This window comes from Kryptolebias marmoratus, linkage group LG8 (assembly GCF_001649575.2).
Source record: "Kryptolebias marmoratus isolate JLee-2015 linkage group LG8, ASM164957v2, whole genome shotgun sequence".
NCBI lineage: Eukaryota > Metazoa > Chordata > Actinopteri > Cyprinodontiformes > Rivulidae > Kryptolebias > Kryptolebias marmoratus.
The window spans coordinates 18,380,647-18,403,170 of record NC_051437.1 but is presented as its reverse complement, the minus strand read 5'-3'; the positions used below and the strand labels follow the sequence as shown (position 1 = coordinate 18,403,170).

Genomic DNA, 22,524 nt, shown 5'->3' with positions numbered 1-22,524 from the left:
TAGAAAAGCTGAATTATTAAATTAAATAACAGAAAATAAATCTAGTTGGATGCTGATGTTTTCTGCTAAACCTGTGTTGTTGTTCTGCCTTTACTTGGGTTGGGCTTTAGCTCTGTATGTGGCCCACCATGATGGTAAGGTTCTAGTCTGGCCCCCACCCGTCTGTGCTTCTGCTGCTTCTGTCCGTCGTGTGCTTCTGCAGCTGTGATCAGCCTGACGGCGTCCAGTAACAGCTCCAGCCCCTGAGATGACGGTCCAGGCCCGCTCCCTTTTTGCCAGCAGGGGTCCACACAGTTACTCTGTCACATACTTAATTATTTAAATAAAAAGTCAGCTCTTAAATTCAACAGATTTGACAGAAGGAAAACTCTCAAACAGTTACTGACAGACAATGTGCTCACAGAGGTCCACTTTTTTGTTTTAAACACAACTTTTTTTTTTGTTGTTGGGAGCATATTGGTGTGCACCTCTGCTTGCTGTGATCAGTGTGACACTCCCACGTGCAGCATGGCTTTCTGAGTGGTCGGCGCAACCCGGCCTGCATGATGTCCCTCCTGATTCAGAGCACGACGTGTTGTCTGACTGAGAGCGTGGGTGTCACAGCGGATGACTCTGACAAGTGGTTTAAGAACGTCAGAGAAGCTGCCCGGTATTGTTCGTGTGTCCAGAAAGACGTCACTTCCTTTTATCTGTGCACTGATGTTCACTCGTCCTTTTGTCTGTGAAGAGATTTTTGCCTTAAATGTTCTCTCCTGTTGTGTCTGGTACTCTCTCTAGTTTTTGCAAGAAAGAAATAACTTTTATAATTCTTCTTATTACTTTTATACTAGCACCTTAAATTGGGCAGACTTTTTAAAAGCCTATCAACGATGATATTCTGTATTTCCACAGAGAATCCAGTTTACCTCTTATGAGGCAGGTAGTCTCACTATGAGCCTCTCCTAGTAATTTTGGAGACATTTCTGTTCACCTGGCAGGTCCACAGCATGACAGAAAATCTTTGACTTGTTTCAGAACACTTTCAGGCATTTATTTCATCCCAGAGTCTGTTTTTGGCTTTTAGTTGATTGATAGGACTAATGTTTTTAAAGTGTTTTTAGTATTTATCATTCTTAATTAGATTATAGTTTGTCAGTAAAATTGCTTCTTTTCTACAGTGGAAAAAAAAGATAATGCTTCACCTTTCTAGATATGGATTATTCTTAGAATTCAACAAGAAAGCTTCTTTTTTTGTTTGTTTTCTTGCAATATTTTCTTTTACTTCAGGATCAGGCCCCGCATGTGTCATTTCACACTCTTTGAACTTTTTTTCCCTCAGCACCAGTTCTTGTCTGAAGCTCTGCAGTGGAGAGCCCAAACGGACCCGGACCACGTTCTGTATGTGCTGCTCAACGCCAAGGTGAGATTTATAAGACGGATGAAAACTCAGCCTGGGAAATCTGTTAATAACAAGCTGCTGAACAAGCACCGACGTGGGTCGTTTAGTCCTTTTTTTTTTTTTTTAAATGTGGTTCTTTATTACAAATGGTGATCCATTTCATTGTCGGCTGAGCTCTGTGCTGTTTGTGCTGCAGGGCGTAGCAGTGTGCACAGCCACTTGTGCGCAGCTACACAAGAGAGCAGAGAAAATCACGGCCACTCTGATGGAAAGAGGAGGCCTCAACACAGGAGACAACGTGGTGCTGCTTTACCCCCCAGGTGAACACGCAGCTTCAAGCGGCCCACATTATTGTAAAACTAAATTAAAATGTAAAAATGTGACATTAACGAGGTGACACGGTGTCTCCCCCTCTACAGGTATTGACCTGATTGCTGCCTTCTACGGCTGCCTCTACGCAGGAGTCATCCCTGTGACAGTGAGGCCGCCTCACCCTCAGAATCTGGCTGCTACTCTCCCGACAGTCCGCATGATCATCGACGTGGGTCCACTCCTCCTCGACTGTCCCATTAAAAACAAAGTGTCGCCTTTTAACCCAAACCTTTTCACAACATAATAACTTAGTTAATAAAGAATCATTCGAGGGCAGGAAGTGGCGCTCTGCTTTAACTTTTTTATTCATTCAGCCTTCACACAGCCTCTGTTCCCAACATAAGTCCTTTTAAATTTAAAAATAAAAGTAAGTCATAATACATCACTGAAGCCCATTCTCAGAAACATAACAGTATAGTAGCTTAACATACCTGTTTTATTATTTAGGTCTTATTCAAACCTCCTGTATGCTTCAAATAGTCAAAAGTAATATTAACATTCTGCTCATTACTCATTTTGATTATTATATTATTCAAAATTAAAGGTTCATCACCAATAAAGTATAAAACCAATTTCTGTTTTTGACCCCTGAAATTGATTTCCCTGGAGGGCTTTAATTACAATTTAACCTCAACGATCAGTAATTAAATCTTTCTGCAGGAACGTGCCCGGAGGATTTTTATTTGTTTTCCTGTTATAGTTCAGTATTAAAGCACAGTGTGTGTGTTTTTCTTAACTGAAGCTGTGTTTTTGTGATGTTTGTGATTCACAGGTCAGTAAAGCAGCTTGCATCCTCACCACTCAGCCCCTCATGAGAATCCTCAGGTCCAGGGAGGCTGCAGCCAGCGTCAATGTCAAAACGTGGCCGACGATCATTGATACAGGTACGAAGCTCTGACGTCTGCTGAAACTAGGACTGCACTGAGGTTGTCGATTATCAGCAGGCGCAGGGAGATGCAGCTGAACCCAGATTTATCTCCTGCACCTCATGGCTTTTATGACCCAACTCTGGATGTTATAAGAAGATGTTTCTGCTCAGTAACTAACTCTGAATGTACATCACATTTTAACCAGGCAATAAAACATGTAATTATTGTTTGGTAAAAGAAGAACTGATAAAATGAGTTATTTCTTTATTTTTCCTGCCTTGCCAGATGATCTCCCCAGGAAGCGGCCTCCACACATTTATAAGCCTCCTACAGCTGAGATGCTGGCCTACCTGGACTTCAGTGTGTCCACCACAGGCATGCTGACTGGAGTCAAGGTGAGCGTTCAATACGAACCCTGAACAATCCATCAAACGACGAAATCTGTTTGATTCATTAGAGAAATATAAATCCCTTTTCAAGAACATTAGTTTTAGGGTGAGTGTCCTGTTCAGTCATGTTTGTTTCATAACTTCTTTATACTTGAATTCATTCAACCTTTTAAGACCAGCTACATGGACGCTACTAACATGCATTTGGCTGGATTTAAACTTTATTTTGCATTAGTTGTACACTTGTACAACATGTAATGACATTAGTAACAGTGCTGAGAATAAATCTGCAGGTCCTGTGATCAAGTACATCCTGAAAACAAAACAACAATCATAATGTTGTCTTCTTTTTATTAAATTCTCTGGGCTTTTTTTTTTGTTCCATTCAATCATGTGTTGGGTAATTAGATCCAGAAAGGTCAAACGTCTTCCCATAATCCATCAGGCCCTCTCACACTTTGACTCTAAGGTCGTATTTTGTTTAGTTGAATGGTTCATCAACACTACAATGTTGCAGGTTTAAAATGACCTGATAGAAATCTTTCAAGCAGTTTTCTTCAACTATTGTAGCTCCGTTTAACCCCTCGAGCTGGGAACTTTTCTGCTTTCCTAATTGTGTAACATCTTTCTGCAATCTGGCAGCAATCTGACAAAATGAATAATAATTTTTTTTATTTGCATTAAGGGAGAGAGATTATATCTAATCTGAAACATCTTGAAACCTTTTCTAGGAAACCTCCAAGCTACTAACACTAAGAAGCTTTGCTAATAAATAAACTCCTCACTGAATCATTTCAGTCATTTGTTCAGCACTACTCAAAGTGTTAAACAGTTTAATCCTGCTGTTTGTTAAGAGTGTGTTCGATATATTCTGTAGATGTCCCACGCAGCCGTCAGCACTCTCTGCCGCTCCATCAAGCTGCAGTGTGAACTCTACTCTTCACGCCAAATAGCCATCTGCCTGGACCCGTACTGCGGCCTGGGCTTCGTCCTGTGGTGCCTCTCCAGGTTCCAAAAACACACAGAGCATCACTTTTCTCTTGTCTTTTGTCGTATGGCTGCTTCAGCGAGTGCATTTCTGTGCCCCAGTGTTTACTCAGGTCACCAGTCGATCCTTATCCCTCCGCTGGAGCTGGAGACCTCGCTGCCTGTGTGGCTGAGCACGCTCAGTCAGTACAAGATCAGAGACACCTTCTGCTCCTACTCTGTCATGGAGCTCTGCACCAAAGGCCTGGGCACTCAGACCGAGATGCTGAAGGTCAGAATCCTCCTCCGTACACTCTTTACTCACTCCAGCAGCAATGCATTCAATAACATGAGGACTGCTTTGAAGGCAGCCATCATAAACCTGTCTAATTGCTGTCAGCCTCAGTCTCGCCCTGACCCTCAGCTGTGTGTGTGTGTGTGTTCAGGCGCGGGGGGTGAACCTGTCCTGCGTGCGGAGCTGCGTGGTGATAGCAGAGGAGCGGCCTCGTCTCTCGCTCACTCAGTCCTTCTCCAAGCTCTTCAAAGACCTCGGCCTTTCCCTGCGAGCCGTCAGCACAGCCTTTGGTTCCAGGGTGAACCTGGCCATCTGCCTGCAGGTGGGTTTCAAAGCGGCGCACACAGAACCGCAGCGGACCTCAGTGTTTTTCCACCCAGAGCTTTTTTTCCCTCATTGATGTGCTGAAAGGAGCTGACTTTTGCTCTCTGCGTGTCACCAGGGCACATCTGGACCAGATCCCTCCACTGTTTACGTTGATATGAAGTCCCTGCGTCATGACAGGTCAGACTGAAGACTCCAGCACAAAGGCAGATCCTGTTACTGGGTGTCCTTCAGATCAAACCAACTGCTTTTCTTTTTGTTTGTCCGTCAGGGTGAGGTTGGTGGAAAAAGGAGCGCCGCAGAGTCTTCCACTCATGGAGTCAGGCACAGTGAGTGTTGATTACTGATGTGTTACCTCCACAGAGGTAATTAAACCCTCCGTGTTGTCGTAAATGTTCGACTCTCCTTTTATTTTATTTTTTCTCCTCAAAGATTCTTCCAGGAGTCAGGTGTATCATAGTCAACCCCGAGACCAGGGGCCCGCTGGGAGACTCCCATCTTGGGGAGGTGAGTGAGCAGAAACAATCAGAGAGTAACATGTAAACTCTTTGATTTCAGTGTTCTGCTCCCCGTCGAGTGTTTTCAGTTTTAACTAAAAGCAAAACCAGGCTCAGTTGGAAATCTTACTTTTTAGTATCAGTTTTTTTTTTTCCTATCAGCCTGAACAAACACATTAGTGAGCTTCGATTCCGAGGATCGTCCTTTTTGTCTCCCGGTGCAGATCTGGGTGAACTCCCCCCACTGCGCCAGCGGCTACTATACCATCTACGGAGAGGAGAGCCTGCAGGCGGATCACTTCAACACCAAACTCAGCTTCGGGGATCCTCAGACTCTGTGGGCTCGGACCGGCTACCTGGGCTTCATCAAAAGAACTGAGCTGCTCGATGCCAGCGGAGGTTTGTGAAAGCTGACCTCATTCCGCAGCTTTCTCTGCTTTTATTTTAATATTTATTACTTAATGAAGTTGTTGAGTTTGGGCCCTTAAATCTAGATTATTGTATCTGTTTACGATGAGTAAGAAAAACAATCCTGTCATTTCATAACTTTGATGTTGAATGTTATTGTTCATTAAAATAAAATGTCTGATTTTTATTCTTTTGCTCCTTCATAACAAATAAACATCCTAAAATGAAGGTGGATTGTTATACTGATGCCTAAATGTAGTGGTGTTTATTACTTTTTAGAGAAAGCTCTAAATTATGTCAAATGTTGTACTGTGCAAAAGTCTTGAATCATGTTTTATTTATTTGTCTTTCTTGTAATCTTTTAAAGTGCTTCTTCAGTTGTTCTGAGGGTCTTTCAAAGTTTGTCTTTGAACTTTTGCTGCTTTGTTATTCATTTTCAGCCCAGTACCTGATCATTTTCAGATGAATGTTTTTTTTTTAACTACTACTGTTATTATTGTTAAGGCACTTAACGTAATGAATTTTTCTGGAAAAGGAAAAAAAAAAACTTCCAAACTCAAAGGACAGCAGAGTTGTGTCGACACATAACAGAAAACTTGGCATTGAAACTGTCACTAAAACACAATTGGTTTCCATTTTTTAGCTCAATCTCTGAAAAACATTTAAAAAATAACAGTTTTACATTTAAAACAATATTTTTGTACAAACAAGATTATTCTCAAACAGCTGCTGGCTGAAAACTTTAACATTCAGTCGATCAACTGAAGGATGATGCTTCTCAGGTCTTGTGTTGTGGATTTCTTTTTATGGTTTAGTTTTGTTTCTTGTAGACATGACTTAAATAACGTTCATCCACTGTAAACATTTTTTATACACCCTTCACAATACGCTGTCAGGGTCAGGCACATGGATTGAACAGAAAATGAATGAGAAAGCAGCCAAAGTTTAAGAGAAAAACCCTAAATGTTTAAAAGACCTTTTAGAAAACCTAAAGAACTGTTGATCAAAACCACTTTAAAAGATTATAAGAAAGTCCAGCTCCTTTGAAGGAAAGCAGCTGGAAATGAGAAATGATTTCAAACCTCTGTTCAGTGTTTTTGTACCAAACTTTACTGTAACTGATTATTTTTTCCTGCCACAGATCGCCATGATGCCTTGTTTGTGGTTGGCTCTCTTGATGAAACGTTGGAGTTGAGGGGGTTGCGTTATCACCCCATTGACATCGAGACGTCTGTGTCCCGAGCCCACCGCAGCATCGCAGAGAGGTGAGGGTCTCGACTCTGTTCTGCCTCCTCAGACGCCGCGAATGGCGGAGCTGTTGACTGAATTCTCTCTGTGCCGTCTCCACAGTGCCGTGTTCACCTGGACCAACCTGCTGGTGGTGGTGGCAGAGCTCAGCGGCTCGGAGCAGGAGGCCTTAGACCTGGTGCCGCTCGTCACCAACGTGGTCCTGGAGGAGCACCACCTCATCGTCGGGGTGGTGGTCATCGTGGACCCCGGCGTGATCCCCATCAACTCCAGGGGGGAGAAGCAGAGGATGCACCTGCGGGACTCCTTCCTGGCGGACCAGCTGGACCCCATCTACGTGGCCTACAACATGTGAACACCTTTCAGAAAACTGATGCAGAAAACTGAGCCAGGATCCGAGGAGACGCGAGGGACGAGGACTTGGGAAGTGAACAGTAGCATCGTTAACGCAAACTTTGTTAAACGTGAAGCAATGTGGGAAGGCGAGGGACGGAACGACCAAATGCTTCCCTTTTACAAACTGCTCTTAGTTTGCTTCCACCCGCTCAATCGCTGCAGCCCCAGGTTCACCAAGATTTCTAAGAACAAGGATGCCCCCCCCCCCCTCCCCCCCTCTCCGCTTGAGAGGAAACGCATCATTCACCTGGAAGAATTAAGATCTCCATCTGCTGTCTGAACCCACTTCTTACACAGCAGTGAAAACATGTTGTTTTTTAAGCCTTTTTATTCACACTCTCCTTAAAGACAGATGTATTTCACTGTTTTTGATTCCTTTGCCACCTTTTTTTTTTTTTTTGCTTTTTTTGTACCTCTTTATTCCTAAATCCTGGAGGGGGAGGTGCACACAGGAGCTCCCTCCTTGCCTTGCACGTCTTTGCACGTCTGGCTCCATGTCCTGTCTCTAAAGGAAGATCCCACTGCCCACATCTGCTGCTTCGACGAGAGCAAAATCCACATCAGTATTAAAAGTGCCACAAACAAGTCCCCCNCCCCCCCCCCCCCCCTCCTCCTACAGCGGTGGTCCTGATTACCACCAGGTGCACAGTGGCTCTCACCTCCACAGACCATATTTACCAGCAGACGTGGTGTCGGCATTCATTCATTTCAAAATGTCTGAAAAATACACTTGAATTCCTTGTTGATGTGGCAAACAAACAAACCCTCATAAACATGCAAACAACAATAGATTCCTGCTCGGCGTGCGGAGGGCTTGCCACGTTAGATAGATTGTATAATTGTGTGATCGTACTAATAATTTTCTACTCTGAAGCACCAGTGAGTCCCGGACCAGGATCCGCAGCCGCAGCTGGTGGGTGTGCATGTTGACTGGGAGTGCAGTCGATGTCTGAGTGCTGGCTTCTAAGGAAAGAAAACAAAACGAAAACTGACAAACCAAGGAGTCTTAAAACAGGGATTGGGTTTTTAGCGTTCAGGCTGGTTTTTAGCTCTAATTTGTGCCTCTTATAAGTCGCAGCCCAGAACACCTGGTGTCAGTCCTGATGCCGAATGAAAGGGATTTCTGGGAATTTTAAAACTATCCACTCTGGACTCTGCTGCTTTTAAAGATCTGTTATCGTCCTGATCCTTTTATCATCATCATCATCATCCTCTCCATGTGAGTCCTGAAGCTAAAGTCAGGCTGCTAACGTTCGGACTGACTGCAGATAAAACACGTTTCCTGTCCATCTGAATTATCAGTGTTTGTTTTTTATCTTCTAACATCTTTGAAGGGGTAGTTCAAACCCTTTGACGTGGGGTTCTGTAGAAAGGTTATAAACAAATAATGTGTTACCTGCTGTAGACAGCTCTTTAGTTTGGAGGAACAGAGTTTGACTCGGAGCAGATTTGCGAGCTAACGGCTGGTCTGAGAGCAGCTGTTGTCTCAAAGCGACAATAATCTCAAGGACTTTATAGCAGTTCTTCCAAACCCTGTTTTAGAAACCGTCACATTGCTCTCATTTTCACTGTTAATCTGGTAGAAGTGTTCCAACGCTCCTACTGGGAGGGGCTCCAGGCTGATCCCGAAGAGCTACAGCTAGCTGCTGCTGCTGTTTGAACTGGCTAATAATCAAATATTTCTACGACAATAACAGCTTAATTAGAAATTGACAGCAGTGGAGAGGTTTACAGGATGGTGTTTGCATGAAACGCTATGAAATCTATGAGACTGGATTTGTTTAATCTTAGTCCTGCTCAGACTAGCCGTTAGCTCATCAATCCACTCCGAAATAAACTCTGTTTCTCCAAATTGAGGCCATTTGAAGAGAGATCAACAACAGGTGAGATATTTATTCAGAACCTTTTCACTGAAAGCCAAACGTAAAGCTGGACAGTCTTTAGTGGGTTATTTTTTTAAAAATATTTCCCAGAAAAAAAACAAAAAAACATTTTCAGACACTGGAACAGGAAGTTGAGGCCTCACCTGAAACGTTTGCTGATGTAGAAACTTTAAGAGTCGTTGAAATGGGTTTCAGATCAGGACTCGGTCCCGTTCACACTCATCCAGTTAGCTGGAAGTCGTCTCCTGTTAAAATAATAAACTGAAAAGAAGCTGTGATAGACATCAGTCTAAAGGGGAAGTTTTACAAAAGGTTTCTATTTTAAACACATCTGAGCAGTTTTCCGTGTCAAACGTCCCGATTTTTCCAGCAGAAAAGAAAGTTTAATCATCATTTCGGGCAACAAAACAAATCCACCAATTACAGCTTTTACAGATCTTAACATACGTTCATGAAATGAGCTTTTGGATTAAAAAGAAAAAACAACTAACTTTTGGGTGTTTATTCTCTCAAAGATCTGAGGTGTTTCCTATAAGAGGCACAAACCAGTAATAGATTAAACGGTGATTTATTCTTCTGTTTCGGAGCAGAAGTTTAACGAAATGTAAAGCTTCTCTTTAAGGTCCATGACTTTTAAGCGTCTTCATTAAAAGACAACATAAATCCTATAAAACACCTGGTTTAGCGTCACTTTTACTTTCAGGTTCTGGAACGAGCTGCTACCTTTCAGGCCGTCTATGGGTTTAAGTAGGTTAAAACAAAACCAGCTTTCAGCCAGTGAGGTAGCTGTAGCTCATCAGAAGGCAGGTCAGTGCCTTTCACCTCGGAGACATTTATCATTACCAACTATTGAGTTTAAAGAAAACGACACAAAGAAATCTTTGCCTTATTGAATCTGTGGACCTACAGCAGTCTCCGTGAGAAATCAGACTCCAGGGCGGAGCACCAAACACCCTCGCGCCTCGTGTTTTTTTACGGGACAACGGCGCCTGTTTGTTTATTTATTTATTTTTTTTAAGGGTTTCATTTGACCATTATCTACGCTCTTTTCCGAATGTCTGCAACACAGAACGGGGGCAAGGAAACCAGGAGCACACCTGCGAGTTTTAAAAAAACAAACAGAAAAATAAAAAGGGCAGAATCCTCCTTTAAAAGAAAGGCAAAATAAATCGTAGATAGGGTTAAAATGTCTGTATACTGTATTTTAGAAGTCAGATATTGTATTCCTAGTGTTACTGTGTACATGGAGTTGGACTCTGTAGATAAAAACTTGACTGATCTTTCATACTTGACAACATTTTCCTGCAGTTTAATGACGTCACATTAAAACAAACAAACAGGGAACAGGTTATTTGGGCAGAAACAATGTGCACTTTCCCAATATCATTTTATGTGTGTGAGCGTGTGTGTGTGTGTGTGAGCGTGTGTGTTCAGTTTAGCGATGATATTTGGCTTTTCTGGTGCAACAAGGTTTATCTTTTGTATGGAAATAATCCCAAAATATTAAATCTTTTTTTTTTTTTTTTTCTTGTTCTTCTTTTTTAAAATGTCGCCTCCACTGTATTTTTTCACCCTCTCCATCCAGAATTGGGATTTTAATATATTTTCTAGGGCTTTTGTCCACGTTTTCCTGATGTGATTTGCGTCTGGACCTGCACGGCTTCTGAAAACAGTCGGTTTTTAATCCAGGAGCGGCTCGGCACGCCGACAGGCCGCCGAGGATGCCCAACCCGAGCCAGTGATTCGGTTACCCATGAATAACTGTGTGATAATTGCTTTGTCGCCACTGTTTCACTCCAACGAGTTTTAATAAAGTTTTATAATTTCATGCCGGCCTTCAAGCCTTTTCAATAGACGCTGGTGCTACTCAATAAGGAGCCGCAGGCAGATTTCTGTCCTTCAATCTTCCCTGGAAGCCTTTTCAGAGAGATCTTAAAGGTTTTCCCCTCTTACTTTCAATTTTAAAATGTGTTCCTTTTTTTATCAGCTCTGAAATCTGATGCAAAATCTCTTTACAGGAAACTGGACACAGACACAGACAATGCAATGTTTTATTTTGTTTATTTCATCTGAATCTTCTGTTTTCAAGTTGTGCTGAAACATTTGAAGCGTCCAAAGTTATGCTAAGCACAAAATGTAACTGTACAGGTGTGGCAATAACAAAAAAAAAAAGAGTTTTCACGCAGAAATGGAGAAAAAGAAGTCCACGCTGTATACCTCAACAACAGTCTGTTCACTATGCATCACGGAGCTGCAGCAAACTCATCCTGGACTAGTCAAAGGTGCGAAAACTTCTAACATGACAAAAACACTGTCACACTGTCATTGGATGTGTTTCATGTCGAATAAAAACAATGCTTTGTCAGACTTTCTTCTGCTGCTTCTTGTTTTCCCCCCTCTACACACCTGATGGAACAGGAAGCACCGCCTTCCTGCCACCAGGCGTCGCTGCTGCCGCTTCATTCCGGGTTAAAGTGCGCCATCATTCACGAAGAAGTTTCATGTTTATAAACTCACTGGTGCTCTGTAAACATGCAGGCTGACAGTCCTGCATGTTTACAGGGAACTTCCTAAAGAAATATACATTTAATCAGCTTTCTGTAGGTTTACAGCCAAGTAAAAGTATCTTTGAAAAGCTGTTAGACAGCATCATAGGACATTATTACTGAAGCTTTAACTAATAATGGAAAAAAAAAAAATTAAAAAGCTCAGCAATGGATGGTTTTAGTGAGATATCAAAGCCTTCAAACATTTACTGAGGAAAAATGCAGAAGTTAGTCTGTTTGTTGGAGTAGTCATGAATAACAGACCTGCAGAAATTAAGAAAATGTGACTGTTTACACACGGACTTATTTTTTTTAACTTAAAACCTTCAGCAGAGCGGTCAGATTAATATATATATTATATAGATTAATATGCAGTGGAGCAAGGAGTGCAACATCCATCAGGGATGATTTAAATCACATTTAAAACACTAAAGGTTTGTGTATAGGGCGATCAATTCTCACTTTAAGCAGGTTTAAAAAAGAAGCATTTAGAAGCTGTAAAATCAGCCGTCTGGGAGTTAAAACCTTTAATAAAGTCTTTGTAAAGACCCTTTGTGAAGCCTTAACATGATGAGACTAAAAGGCTGTTGTTGGACACGTAAAATATTTGATTCTTCACTGATTTGTTCAGGTCAGTCTGAGAAGAAATATTCTGTAAGCTCTTTAAAATTTTAAAATAAACGATCAGTTCTCAGAGCTAATCACTTTTTGGGACGTTCAGGGGGGTTTCATTGGTGTGATCTTCAGTGGTTATTAAAAACAAAAAGGTTTGGTTAATTTCTTACAACGGCTAAACTAACAATCAGGATCAACATCTAAATCTTTTATAAAATCAATTTTGTTCATTGTAAAATATAACTTCCTAAAAGGTTTGTATAAGTTGTGTAGAAGACAATGAGAACAAACACAAATAAAACATTTAAAAACAGCTATTTGATTTTCTCAGTGTGAAATAATACTGATAATTAAAACTGTTTCCTAATAAAAGTTGACTTCTGTAATTAGCTGGGAACTTCTTAAATTCCCTACATGGCTCTCATATTCACATCTTGCTTGTCTTTTTTTTTAAATCTATATAAAGCTTAAAACCTTGTAAAGTCAAAGTGAAATTCACCATTTCTGTAAAAAGTTTAGATTTTTTTAAATTTGTGTCGGTCGAACCAGCTGCTGAATACTAAACCAGAGCCTCGTTTTAGTGAAACGACCAAATAAAAAACCTAAAAGTCAGAATCTGATCGTTTTGCTGCCAAAGAAGAACCCGTCCAGGTGAGCTTCGGTGTTTATTGCTACCAGACTGGATGCTTTAAAGCAGCATCAGAGCCACACTGAGCAGAACTGGGATCAGTCTTCTGCCCCGTCTTTGTGTAGCAGAAAATGCTGCAGATGACGCCTCCTGATTTGCCTTCAGCCAGTCTGCAAACATGCTGGTTTGCGAGTACACCCCGGGTCTGAGGGGAAGCCCGCACTCCTCCCCGAAGCTCGTCACTCCCACCACGTAGAACCTGTCCTCGTCCTCGCTGAAACACTGCAGGGGACCTCCGCTGTCCCCCTGCGCCCAACACAAGCACCACCGGAGTGTTAGAGGTGCGCTCCTGGAGCTCGGAAGGCGCTTCGAAAAAAATGCTCAAGAGCAGAAACTCGGCCAACCTGACAGGAGTCGACTCCGCCGCTCTCCCGTCCGGCGCAGAGCATGTTCTCTGTGATGATGCCGCCGTACCAGCTGTGCTGGTTACACCGTTCTCTGTCGATGAGCTCCACCTCGGCTTCCTGCAGCCTGTCCACCAACTCTCCTGCACACACACAGTTTAATAACACCACCACTGAAGTCACTAAAACCTATAGATGAACATTACAGGCTTTATATGCTCCACAGGAAGGAGGCAGATGTTTGCTTATCAAGTTAAATTTAGTTTTAGTAGCTGGTGTTTCATCATTAACATCATCAACTTTAAGTAATTAAATCAGGAACCCAACTACAGATGGTCTTAAATATTGTTTTGACAAATATCTGCTCCAACTGTTTAGTTTAAAATAGAATAAGAACCTGCTATCCTTTAAATTATGATAGGTTGCCATTGATACGGCATTTAAAAACATTTCTGTTTTAATACAGACAATCAGGGATGAATTTATGCAGAGTTGAAGTTTTTTTTTCTAAAATGAACAATCAGCAGCAGCAGCAGCAGCCATTAATGTTTATGGAATTATTAAGAAATTGGGAAACAACCAGATGTTCTGCAGAAAGGGGCTCTTTTAGTGCACATTGATGATAAAAATGCATCATTAGTGAGAGCTTCATTGTGGATCTGAAGCTGTCCCATCTGAGGGAAAGGATGGAAACACCAGTGAGTTTCCGCACCAACCTTGGTAGTAGGTGCTGCCCCAGCCGGAGATGAAGCAGCGGCTGAAGTTCAGGCTGACTTCGTGGCTCACGTTCAGAGGCGTGCAGGCCGCCTGGACGTGGTCCGTGAAGTTGAGCGGGGAGCCGAGCAGCACCAGCGCCACATCGCTGTCAGACGTCTGGGGATCGTAGTCCTCGTGGATTCGGATCTCACTGATGGAGCGCATCTGAGCGTGGGCTCCTGGATCGGACAGCACGTTCAGCCCCGCCGCCACGCTGAAGTAGTCCTTCCTGAGCCACCTGGACGCAAAACACAGTGAGAAACTGTCAAAGACTCATGTGGGTTTAATTCAGAAAACCTCTGTGTTGTATGAGGTCACAGAGTGAGGTAAAATACTGAGCAAAGATCTGAATTCATCCATCATCTCTTTAGTTTTTGCTTCCAAGCAGTGAGATATGCTTGTGATCTTTTAAGGTGGTCTTCACTTCGCTCATTTTCAGTCCACTACCCGACCATTTTCAGGAGGAATGTTTTCTTTTTACGTCTCCTAATTCCAACCTGAGAATCATTCAGGCATAACACGGCTCCTACACTCAAGAGATGAAATCAGTAACTGGGTCTTAGTTCGCAGCAGCCTGTTTGTGCCCAATTATAAGTCAAGTAAAGTCCAATTTATTTGTATCGCACAGCTCAGCACAAGGCAGTTCAAAGTGCTTTACATCATAAAAACACAAAATGAAAAAGTCATAGAAACAACATACAGTCACCAAATGAGATACCGCTGCACATCCATTTATTACGATTCAAAAGTAACTCCAAACAGGTGAGTTTTTAGCCTTGATTTAAAGTAAGTCAGTGTTTCAGCTGTTTTGCAGTTTTCTGGAAGTTTGTTCCAGATTTGTGGTGCATAGAAGCTGAATGCTGCTTCTCCGTGTTTGGTTCTGGTTCTGGGGATGCAGAGTAGACCAGAACCAGAAGACCCGAGTGGTCTGGAAGGTTTGATCCAACAACAGCAGATCTTTAATGTATTGTAGTGCTAAGCTGTTCAGTAATTTATAAACGAACAGAAGGAGCCAGTGTAGCGACTTTAGAACTGGGGTGATATGCTCCATCTTCCTAGTTTCTTTAGCTTATTTTAAAATAAAAAAGCAAAGACAACCCAGTTTGATAAACAGAGCAGCATTTTAGAACCAACCAGTTGATCCCTAAAGAGAGAGAAAAGCAGATGAAGGGTGATGAATCTTTCAGATCTTTGCTGTTTTTTTTCCTCATGTTTCTAAAAGACATGACTTCAGGATACTGCACATTTGCTGTAATTTTTTTTATTTTTTTTATCTTGACATTTCTTTTGTTCTCCACTTTTCCTTTTTCCTCATAATTTAAGAACACTGGAACATGCTGCCACGGTCAGGGGAGAAGGACCGAACAGAAAACAGATGAAACAGCAGTGAAAACCTGATCAGGACCACCTTAAAGCTTACTCACTGGTATCTGTAGAAACAGTGAGCGGCGCTGAGCACCCAGAGGCGGTTCAGGATGGTCCCGCCACAGTAGTGTCTGGACAGGATCTGGAGGCTGACCTGCCAGGGCCACGCCCCCTCAGGAGCCTCTCCGCCGCCCACGATCCGGGACGCATCCGGGGGCCCGACCAGGGTCCGCTGACCACAACCTCACCGGCAAAAACAGAGAAAGACTTTGAGTCAGTTCAAAAAAGGAAAACATGTCGAATAGCTGTCGTCTCGGTGGGATGTGATCCTGATTGTACCGACATAATAATACACTTTATTTTTAAATACCGTAAATAACACCAACAAGGTTTAACAAGGTTAAAATATTTTATTTGTAATTTCATTAGTACGGTTCAGATCTGATGCGTCATCTATTTGCTTCTTGAGCCACTGATAAACCAAAAGGAGAAAAAGTCACTTTCTTCTGACAGAACGAGCTTCTGCCACTTGTGTTTTTTAAAGAATATGGCTCCTCTCTGAGGGATTTGCATTTAGTTTTTACTTTTAGAGGCTTTAAATGTATAGGAGACAAGATCTGTATTTGTTCTTTGTGAATAAAACCTATACATTTTTGTGTCAAAGCAGTCTCTGCTTCCATGTCGTCTGTTCCTCATAAATCAGTTGTTTAATTTTTTTAGAAATGTAATTAAATATTATAACCTAAACTCATAATTTAAGCAAGATTCACTAATGATAACAATAACATCAAGTTAAAGTCATTATAGGTCACCACAGTCATGCTACTGCAGTGAAACTCTAAATGCATTAAACTGGGAATAATAAATAACCAGCATAATCTTTAAAGTTTTCACTTTGAATAACATGAGTTTAAAGAATGGCTCGTTTAAAAACAGATTAACAAACACAAAGTAAATGGTCTTAAAAGGCCTAGTAGTCCTTAAAGAGATGCAGATCGCCCGCCGCTCTACCTGCCAATTTATCCTGAAATATCGCAGGAGATATCGCGAGATTTCACACGTCGATCTCGCCGAGGAGTGAGTGTTGGAAACATTCAGATAAGATTTACACACACACAATGTCTGTAAAAATATCGCTTTTTTGGCTATTTTATTACATCAAAATAGCTATTTCTCTTCTTAAATGTGTATTAGCTCTTAAATTAGACCTCCACAAGTTAAATCAGTTGTAGATAAACAGTAATTGATTTAAATTCGTGCACTTTCATGTTTTTTGCTAACAGACTTTAGCAGATAATCACTAGGTTTTAAACAACTATATCTCACAGTCTGTTAGCCCTAGGAGAATGTGTTGGAGACGACCTTCAGCTTTAACTAAACCGGATTAAAGCTTAATCTGTAAAACTGACCCGAGTTTTAGCCGTTAGCTAAGGTCGGTTAGATGCGGCGGCCATCTTGAACCAGGTTGACTCGCAATTTCGTCAGAAGTGATTACCTTCAGAGAGTTTCATTAAAACCTGGTTTTCGAAAACACGAGGATAACACGGGCATGCAAGTGAACACACACACATACACACACACAATCATTGACTCACAGGCGACAAAATTATTATCGCCCGCCTACAAAGGTCCGTTTTTTAAACAAAATAAGTTTGCTTTAACTCACTGCTCTGTGCTGAAGTTGTGTCAGTCAAACACAGGACACTCACAAACAGGAGAGCAACCTTCAACCCCATTTAGCTTGAACTCTTCAGGACATTTTTTGTTTTTTTTTTAACCTCAAACAAAAACAATTCTTTCGCATGACGCCGGTGACGTCATACGCACGTTGGGCTAATTGGCTCCGCGTCATAGGCAGGTGAAACAGGAAGAGCCATACTTAATTGATCCCAGAGAGAAAATTCAAAAAGATCCAGCTGTAATAGCTTTGTTGAACTGTTTATTCTTATTAAATAAACTAGGGTTTTCATTTGAATGTAACTTTTCTGTTTCCATGCTGTAGATTCAGCAGGCAGGCAGGCTTGTTCCAGCTGGGAGGTGTTGTACAGCCGTGTGGACCGGGGCACAAATGAGCTCGTAGGCCTTTCTGTGGAGTATGGTAATAACTGGACCCACTCCTCTGCCCCATGATGGAGCTGTAGAGGATGCTGGTCGTTCTCCGGCGTCCTCCTTTTCAGCTACGGTCCCTACTGAGTCCAGCTCCAACATCTGTACCATCTGTAATAAATGAGGTCTGTCCGGCCTTTATGGATCCAGACTGCACTCTCAGTCTCTGTTACAGACATATATCCACACAGGAGGCTGATGTTATAGGATATTAAATGTAGATGTCAAAGTGAAAACGATTGGCTTATAATTAAAAACAACAATAGGAAATGATATTTCACTTTTTCAATTTGTGCTCATTCACACAAATATATACCAGAAAAGATCATTTTTTAATTTTTTTGTTTAATAGTTTGAATTATAAACATATATATGTACATAACTATATTTGTTTTTATCTACTTATGACGATTGAATCTAAAGTACATTTTCTGTAAAACTGCAGTGTGAAAACTGAGTGCTGAAATTTGTTGAAGAAGCTAAAAGAAGTAAAACAGTAGCTAACAGTTCAAAAGAGCAAAACACTGATTAAAAGAAACAAACTGCAAGAGTAGCAAACCCCTAGTTAAAAGCTAAAAGTTAGCTGAAAGCTAACTGTAGCAAGTATCAAAAGGCTAGCTAGAAGCTAAGAAAAGGTTAGCTAAAATGTAAATGCATCAAATGGCTAGCAAAAAACCAAAAGTAGACAAATACTGGCTAAAAGATAAAATGAGCAAAACATCAATTAAAAGAAGCAAAATGCAAACTAAGAGTATCAAAACGTGAGCTAAATGCTAAAAGTACTAAAACACTAGCTAAGAGTAGCATAAGGCTAGCTAAAAACTAATTGTAGCAAAATGCTCACTAAAATCTAAAAGTAGCAAAATGCTAACTAAAAGCTAAAAGTAACCAAAGGTTCCTAAGACGATAGAAACAGAGCAAACAGATTTCAAACAGAACAATGTTTCTGAAGGAACCAAAGAGTTAATCAGGTGGAAATATTTGTACTTAAAATAAATATTTTGAAAACTATGACGCACTCATCTCCTGAATGAGCTGAACATTTATGGATAAAATAAAAAACAAAAATAACAACAATCAGCACTTACACAGAAGAGTTAAACATTTTAAATGATCTTAATCAAAAGTGAATAAGTAAAACTGTATATTTCCTCCGTTTTTCAGTCCTGCAGTGGCCTCAAAGTGAGGGAAACTAAAAACCCTGCGCTAAAGTCAGCACCGAGGCGTGTCCGCTGCTCTCCACCCTCCATCCCTCCATCCGGGCGCACTAAGCCGGGATGATGTCGGGGCTGCGGGCCCTGGGTGACCTTTAGGACCGGAGGAAACGCACTGGTCTCCACTCCCTCCACATTCTGCTGAGAGTCATCAATTATGCAGGGAAGCTGCTGCTGCTGGCGCTGACGGTGGTGCTGGTGGTGGTGGTGGGGGGGGAGAGAGAGAGCACCAACAATATGGCGACAACCGCAGTTTCTCCCCGATCTTTCCCGCATCTGCAGTCCTGCCACAACTCTCCGGATACCGTGTAACCCTCGCAAAGTGAGTATGTTTCGTTCCCGTGGAGGTGGGGGGCTGAGGGTGGAGGTTCTATCGCTGTCGGGATTCTTTGCGGGAAGCCCCAAATTGTCGCAGAGCCGCTCGCTGCCCCGCGTCTTTTTCCGGAGCGGGCTGGAAGAAGAGGGTGTCAACTGAGCACGGCACGGCTCGGCTCGGCTCGGCCCAGACCGGATCTGACCAGACCGGAGCAGGGTAGGGGGGGTTTGAGTCGTTCAGGTTTTTCCCAACCAGTCGGTGTGGATTGCTGCAGTTTCGTCGAGCACCTATAGGCATCTCTGATGGGGGGAATGGTTTTCAGCCAGGGCGCAGTCTGACTCCTCCAGCTCAGAAAAGCCAAAAAAACATCAACCTATTATTATTATTTTTATTTCTTTTTGGGCATTTGATAAGATCCGGACTACAAGATGATGCACTCGAAACAAAAGGCTCCAGAAAGGAGGCTGACTCTGTGTGAGTATCTCATCGTCCGTCATGATTTCAGAAACGTCTCCAGGTGATCTGGGCGCGTGTCAGCGTCCGTGACCGTCCTCCGGCCGTCGAACCGGGACCGGTCCACATCGCGCTGTGCTTGCCCGTGTTTGCTGTCTCTGAGCTCAGCTCGAACTCCGGGCCGTCTTATTTATTTATTTATTTATTGCACACATATTGATTTGCCATGCCGACATGATGGCTCCTCGGGTGTGGTGCAGATCCTTTACGCGCAATAAAAAAACGCACATCATGTCCCGAAAGCGCAAAACCGGAATTTGTTTTTTTATTTATTTTTCTTTGCGGTCTGACAGAGGGAGATATATTTGGAGAGTCGTGGGTTATGAAGAATCATGGCAGATTTTGGTAAATCCACAGCTTCGCGTTCTCCCCTCCCAGCTTGACATTTTGCAACAGACAAACCACCCACTGCAGCAAAATATCGCTTTGGCAGATTTGCTCCAAAAAGGGCCACTTTTCCTGCGCAGTAGAAGCCTATCATAGAGGCGGAGCGGGACTTTTCTGCTCCATGACATGCCAGGAAGAACATAGGTAGTGGCGCATTCAGGTCACCCCTCTTAAGATATGTTGTAGTGAAGGAATTGGAACTGATAATTTAATCAAAAACGACCGAGAAGACGTCAGGATGCAGAAGTTGAAGGATAAACCTGCAGGCCCGCTGAAGAAGCGCTCACCGCCTCTTTCTGTTTTTCTTTTCTTTCTATTTTTATTTTATGCATGTATTTAGTTATTTATTTTACCTTGGACAGATCGGTTATGATCACCCCCCCCACCCCCCCGCGCGCGCTCGCGCACGCGTCCACGCGCCCCACGCACGTGTGAGAGCGCGTGAGCCCCGGCGGTGCTGAAGCGGACAGCGCCAGAGCTGGAGCAGCGGAAGGTTCCGGGGTCCATTTTATAAAGCAGGCTCCTCGGAGCTCTCAGTGCGCGAGAGCTGTTCTTCCCTCTCCCCTTCATGGCTTCACCCCCCACCACCACCATCACCCCCACATGCCAGGACAGACAGAGAGCGGCCTTTCCTTGTCTGATACCAGCTTCACACGTCGAGCATTTGCAATTAGAGCGCGTTATGCAAGAAGGAGGTGGAGGGGGAGCAGGCCTTGTGATTCGGTTCTGTTCCACCTTCATCCTCCCAGAAGCTGAACCAAATAAAGATATGCGGGGACTAATAAGAGGGATTTCACCAGCAGAGAGGAAACGGGGGCATAAAAGTTCCTGAAATGTTATTCATTTCATGTTTTTCAAGTGTGACAGAACTTTTCCTCCTGTTCCTCCTCAGAACCTGAGTCCTGACACCTCTCTGATTTTACAAGTCTGTTTATTTTGGAGATTAGGTCGATTTTACCTTGGAAATAATGTTATGCACAGTCTCATGTGATATGTGTTGTGAATGACTCTCAGCTACTACCACTTCAGGTTTTGGCTCGATATCTGTAAAATTCACTGAGTTCTATTGATTTTTAAAAAAATGTTGGTTAGTGTGGATTTGCTGTTGTGGCCATCTTGAATCGGACTGAGTCCCAAAGTTAATCAGCTGTAGCTGTGTATCCAGTGATTACCTCCTGGACGCTTCGTGAAAAATAAGATATTTTGCTAACAAGCAAACAGGACTGACTTCAAGAGTTAATGCTAAAATTTAAAGCAAAGATCTCACGCACTTTGAGTATGTGTTGTCAATTCCTTTCAGACATTACCACACAAAATCTTATCCCAATATTTAAAATAATTAATGAATTATAGCCACATTTGTGCTTTTGAATATCAGTTAGCTGTAGCAGCCATCTTGAACTGTGTTGACTCCAAAAGTTAATCAGTTGTGGAGGTACATCTTCCAACGATTAGTTTCTGCAAGATTCAAGTAGTAGTTCATGAGATATGTTGGTAACAGACACACGCAAACACACAGACATGGATAAAAACATGATCCATGATGAAAAGCTTTTAACTGCTTAATAACCATACTTGTTGATTATAATTTACCAATCCAAAAAAACTCATCAAACTATGAGAGTTAGAACTTTGATGCCAACATGGAGGGGAAATTAGAAATTATTAAAGGTGACGGACATTTTCTTATTTTCAGATTTCAATAAAAATAGATTTAATGTTTGAATTCTTCTGAAGAGAAAACAGAATTTGTTATTCTTTGAGATTTTAATATCTAAACCAGGTCAGAGCTTTAACTTCTCACATTAAAAAAAAAGGTTTTGTCTGTAGTTCAGATAATAATTTCACAAATCTGGTATTGTTTGAAACAAACCATAATGGTTACATTTTTTAAATTTACCTTAAGAAATAGTAATACGACATGTTGCTTGAGGTAAAATAGGCAAACCGTGATGTGCTGTGACCACCTTGCGCATGCATATTATATCCAAATTTTCTCTTTAAAGCCGTGACTTACCATCTGAAATTGTTGCACTGTCAGTTTTTGCAATTATTACAAAAACAGTGAATTTGTAACGTTACAAATTGTTCCCCTCCCCTCCTGCAGAGCTACTACTGTGAACGGTCCAAACCTCATGACCAAGTAGCTGCAGGATGAAAACATGGCTGCACCCCTTCTCGCACCGCCAGGACCTGATAGCTTCAGGAAGTTTACGAGGGAGTCTTTGGTGGTCCTTGAGCAGCGCATCCAAGAGGAGAAGAACAAGAAGCCGCCCAAGCAGGACAGCAGCTACCGCGACGACGATGACGAGAACAAGCCCAGACCCAACAGCGACCTGGAGGCCGGGAAGAGCATCCCCTTCATCTACGGGGACGTCCCTCCGGGAATGGTGACGGTACCACTGGATGATCTGGATCCATACTACCTGAATTCTCAGAAAGTGAGTTTGGAAACACGGAAGCACGTCCCCACCCACTCATCTGGTTATTTTAGTGAGAACTGGAAGGATGTTTCTGGTTTGTGCGGGGTATTAAACCTGTGAAGCGCAGACTTTAAGGTGTCGGCTAAAAGCGAAACAACTTGAAGAAAACATCTGTCAGATGTTATTCAAACGAAACAACAACTTTTTATTCTAACACACAGGAATC

The 22,524-nt window shown here is 42.3% G+C and overlaps 3 protein-coding genes across 9 annotated transcripts in view; 2 read left to right on the top strand and 1 right to left on the bottom strand.

Moving 5' to 3' along the window:
- The window catches only part of dip2ba (disco-interacting protein 2 homolog Ba), a 36,428-nt gene extending 28,678 nt beyond the window's left edge, over positions 1–7,750 (top strand). For all 3 annotated transcript variants that reach the window (XM_017430954.3, XM_017430956.3, XM_017430955.3), the window contains 14 exons: positions 1,319–1,399; positions 1,575–1,698; positions 1,798–1,919; positions 2,523–2,634; positions 2,905–3,014; positions 3,886–4,016; positions 4,098–4,266; positions 4,421–4,591; positions 4,712–4,773; positions 4,865–4,922; positions 5,026–5,100; positions 5,315–5,489; positions 6,640–6,763; positions 6,849–7,750. In XM_017430954.3, the coding sequence (XP_017286443.1) occupies positions 1,319–1,399; positions 1,575–1,698; positions 1,798–1,919; positions 2,523–2,634; positions 2,905–3,014; positions 3,886–4,016; positions 4,098–4,266; positions 4,421–4,591; positions 4,712–4,773; positions 4,865–4,922; positions 5,026–5,100; positions 5,315–5,489; positions 6,640–6,763; positions 6,849–7,101 (1,767 nt within the window). In that variant the 3' untranslated portion in view covers positions 7,102–7,750. The remainder of the gene's footprint in view (positions 1–1,318; positions 1,400–1,574; positions 1,699–1,797; positions 1,920–2,522; positions 2,635–2,904; positions 3,015–3,885; positions 4,017–4,097; positions 4,267–4,420; positions 4,592–4,711; positions 4,774–4,864; positions 4,923–5,025; positions 5,101–5,314; positions 5,490–6,639; positions 6,764–6,848) is intronic.
- Positions 7,751–12,838: 5,088 nt separating this feature from the next.
- On the bottom strand, positions 12,839–17,148 carry LOC108244580 (transmembrane protease serine 12). Its single transcript, XM_025009295.2, has 5 exons — positions 17,006–17,148; positions 15,399–15,582; positions 13,935–14,212; positions 13,219–13,361; positions 12,839–13,120 (listed from the first exon to the last, which is right to left on the bottom strand). Exons 1-5 carry the CDS (start codon positions 17,073–17,075, stop codon positions 12,875–12,877), a joined length of 921 nt encoding a protein of 306 aa, XP_024865063.1. The 5' UTR covers positions 17,076–17,148; the 3' UTR covers positions 12,839–12,874.
- A 1,279-nt stretch (positions 17,149–18,427) lies between these two features.
- scn8aa (sodium channel, voltage gated, type VIII, alpha subunit a) overlaps positions 18,428–22,524 on the top strand; it is a 52,340-nt gene continuing 48,243 nt past the window's right edge. For 2 of the 5 annotated variants that reach the window (XM_017430907.3, XM_017430905.3), the window contains exons 1-2: positions 18,429–18,981; positions 21,983–22,316. In XM_017430907.3, the coding sequence (XP_017286396.1) occupies positions 22,038–22,316 (279 nt within the window). In that variant the 5' untranslated portion in view covers positions 18,429–18,981; positions 21,983–22,037. Of the gene's footprint in view, positions 18,982–19,002; positions 19,450–21,982; positions 22,317–22,524 lie in introns of those variants that run through there. The other 3 variants (XM_017430904.3, XM_017430908.3, XM_017430906.3) reach the window with 3 other exon arrangements.

What these genes read in the sequence shown, in the direction of transcription:
- LOC108244580 (XM_025009295.2), bottom strand. Translation starts at nt 17,075, where the DNA reads ATGGGGTTGAAGGTTGCTCTCCTGTTTGTGAGTGTCCTGTGTTTGACT. An exon ending in CACAACTTCAGCACAGAGCA is followed by an intron (nt 15,583 to 17,005) that starts GTGAGTTAAAGC and finishes TTTGCCGGTGAG; the next exon opens with GTTGTGGTCAGCGGACCCTG. An exon ending in GGGCAGCACCTACTACCAAG is followed by an intron (nt 13,362 to 13,934) that starts GTTGGTGCGGAA and finishes GTGTGTGTGCAG; the next exon opens with GAGAGTTGGTGGACAGGCTG.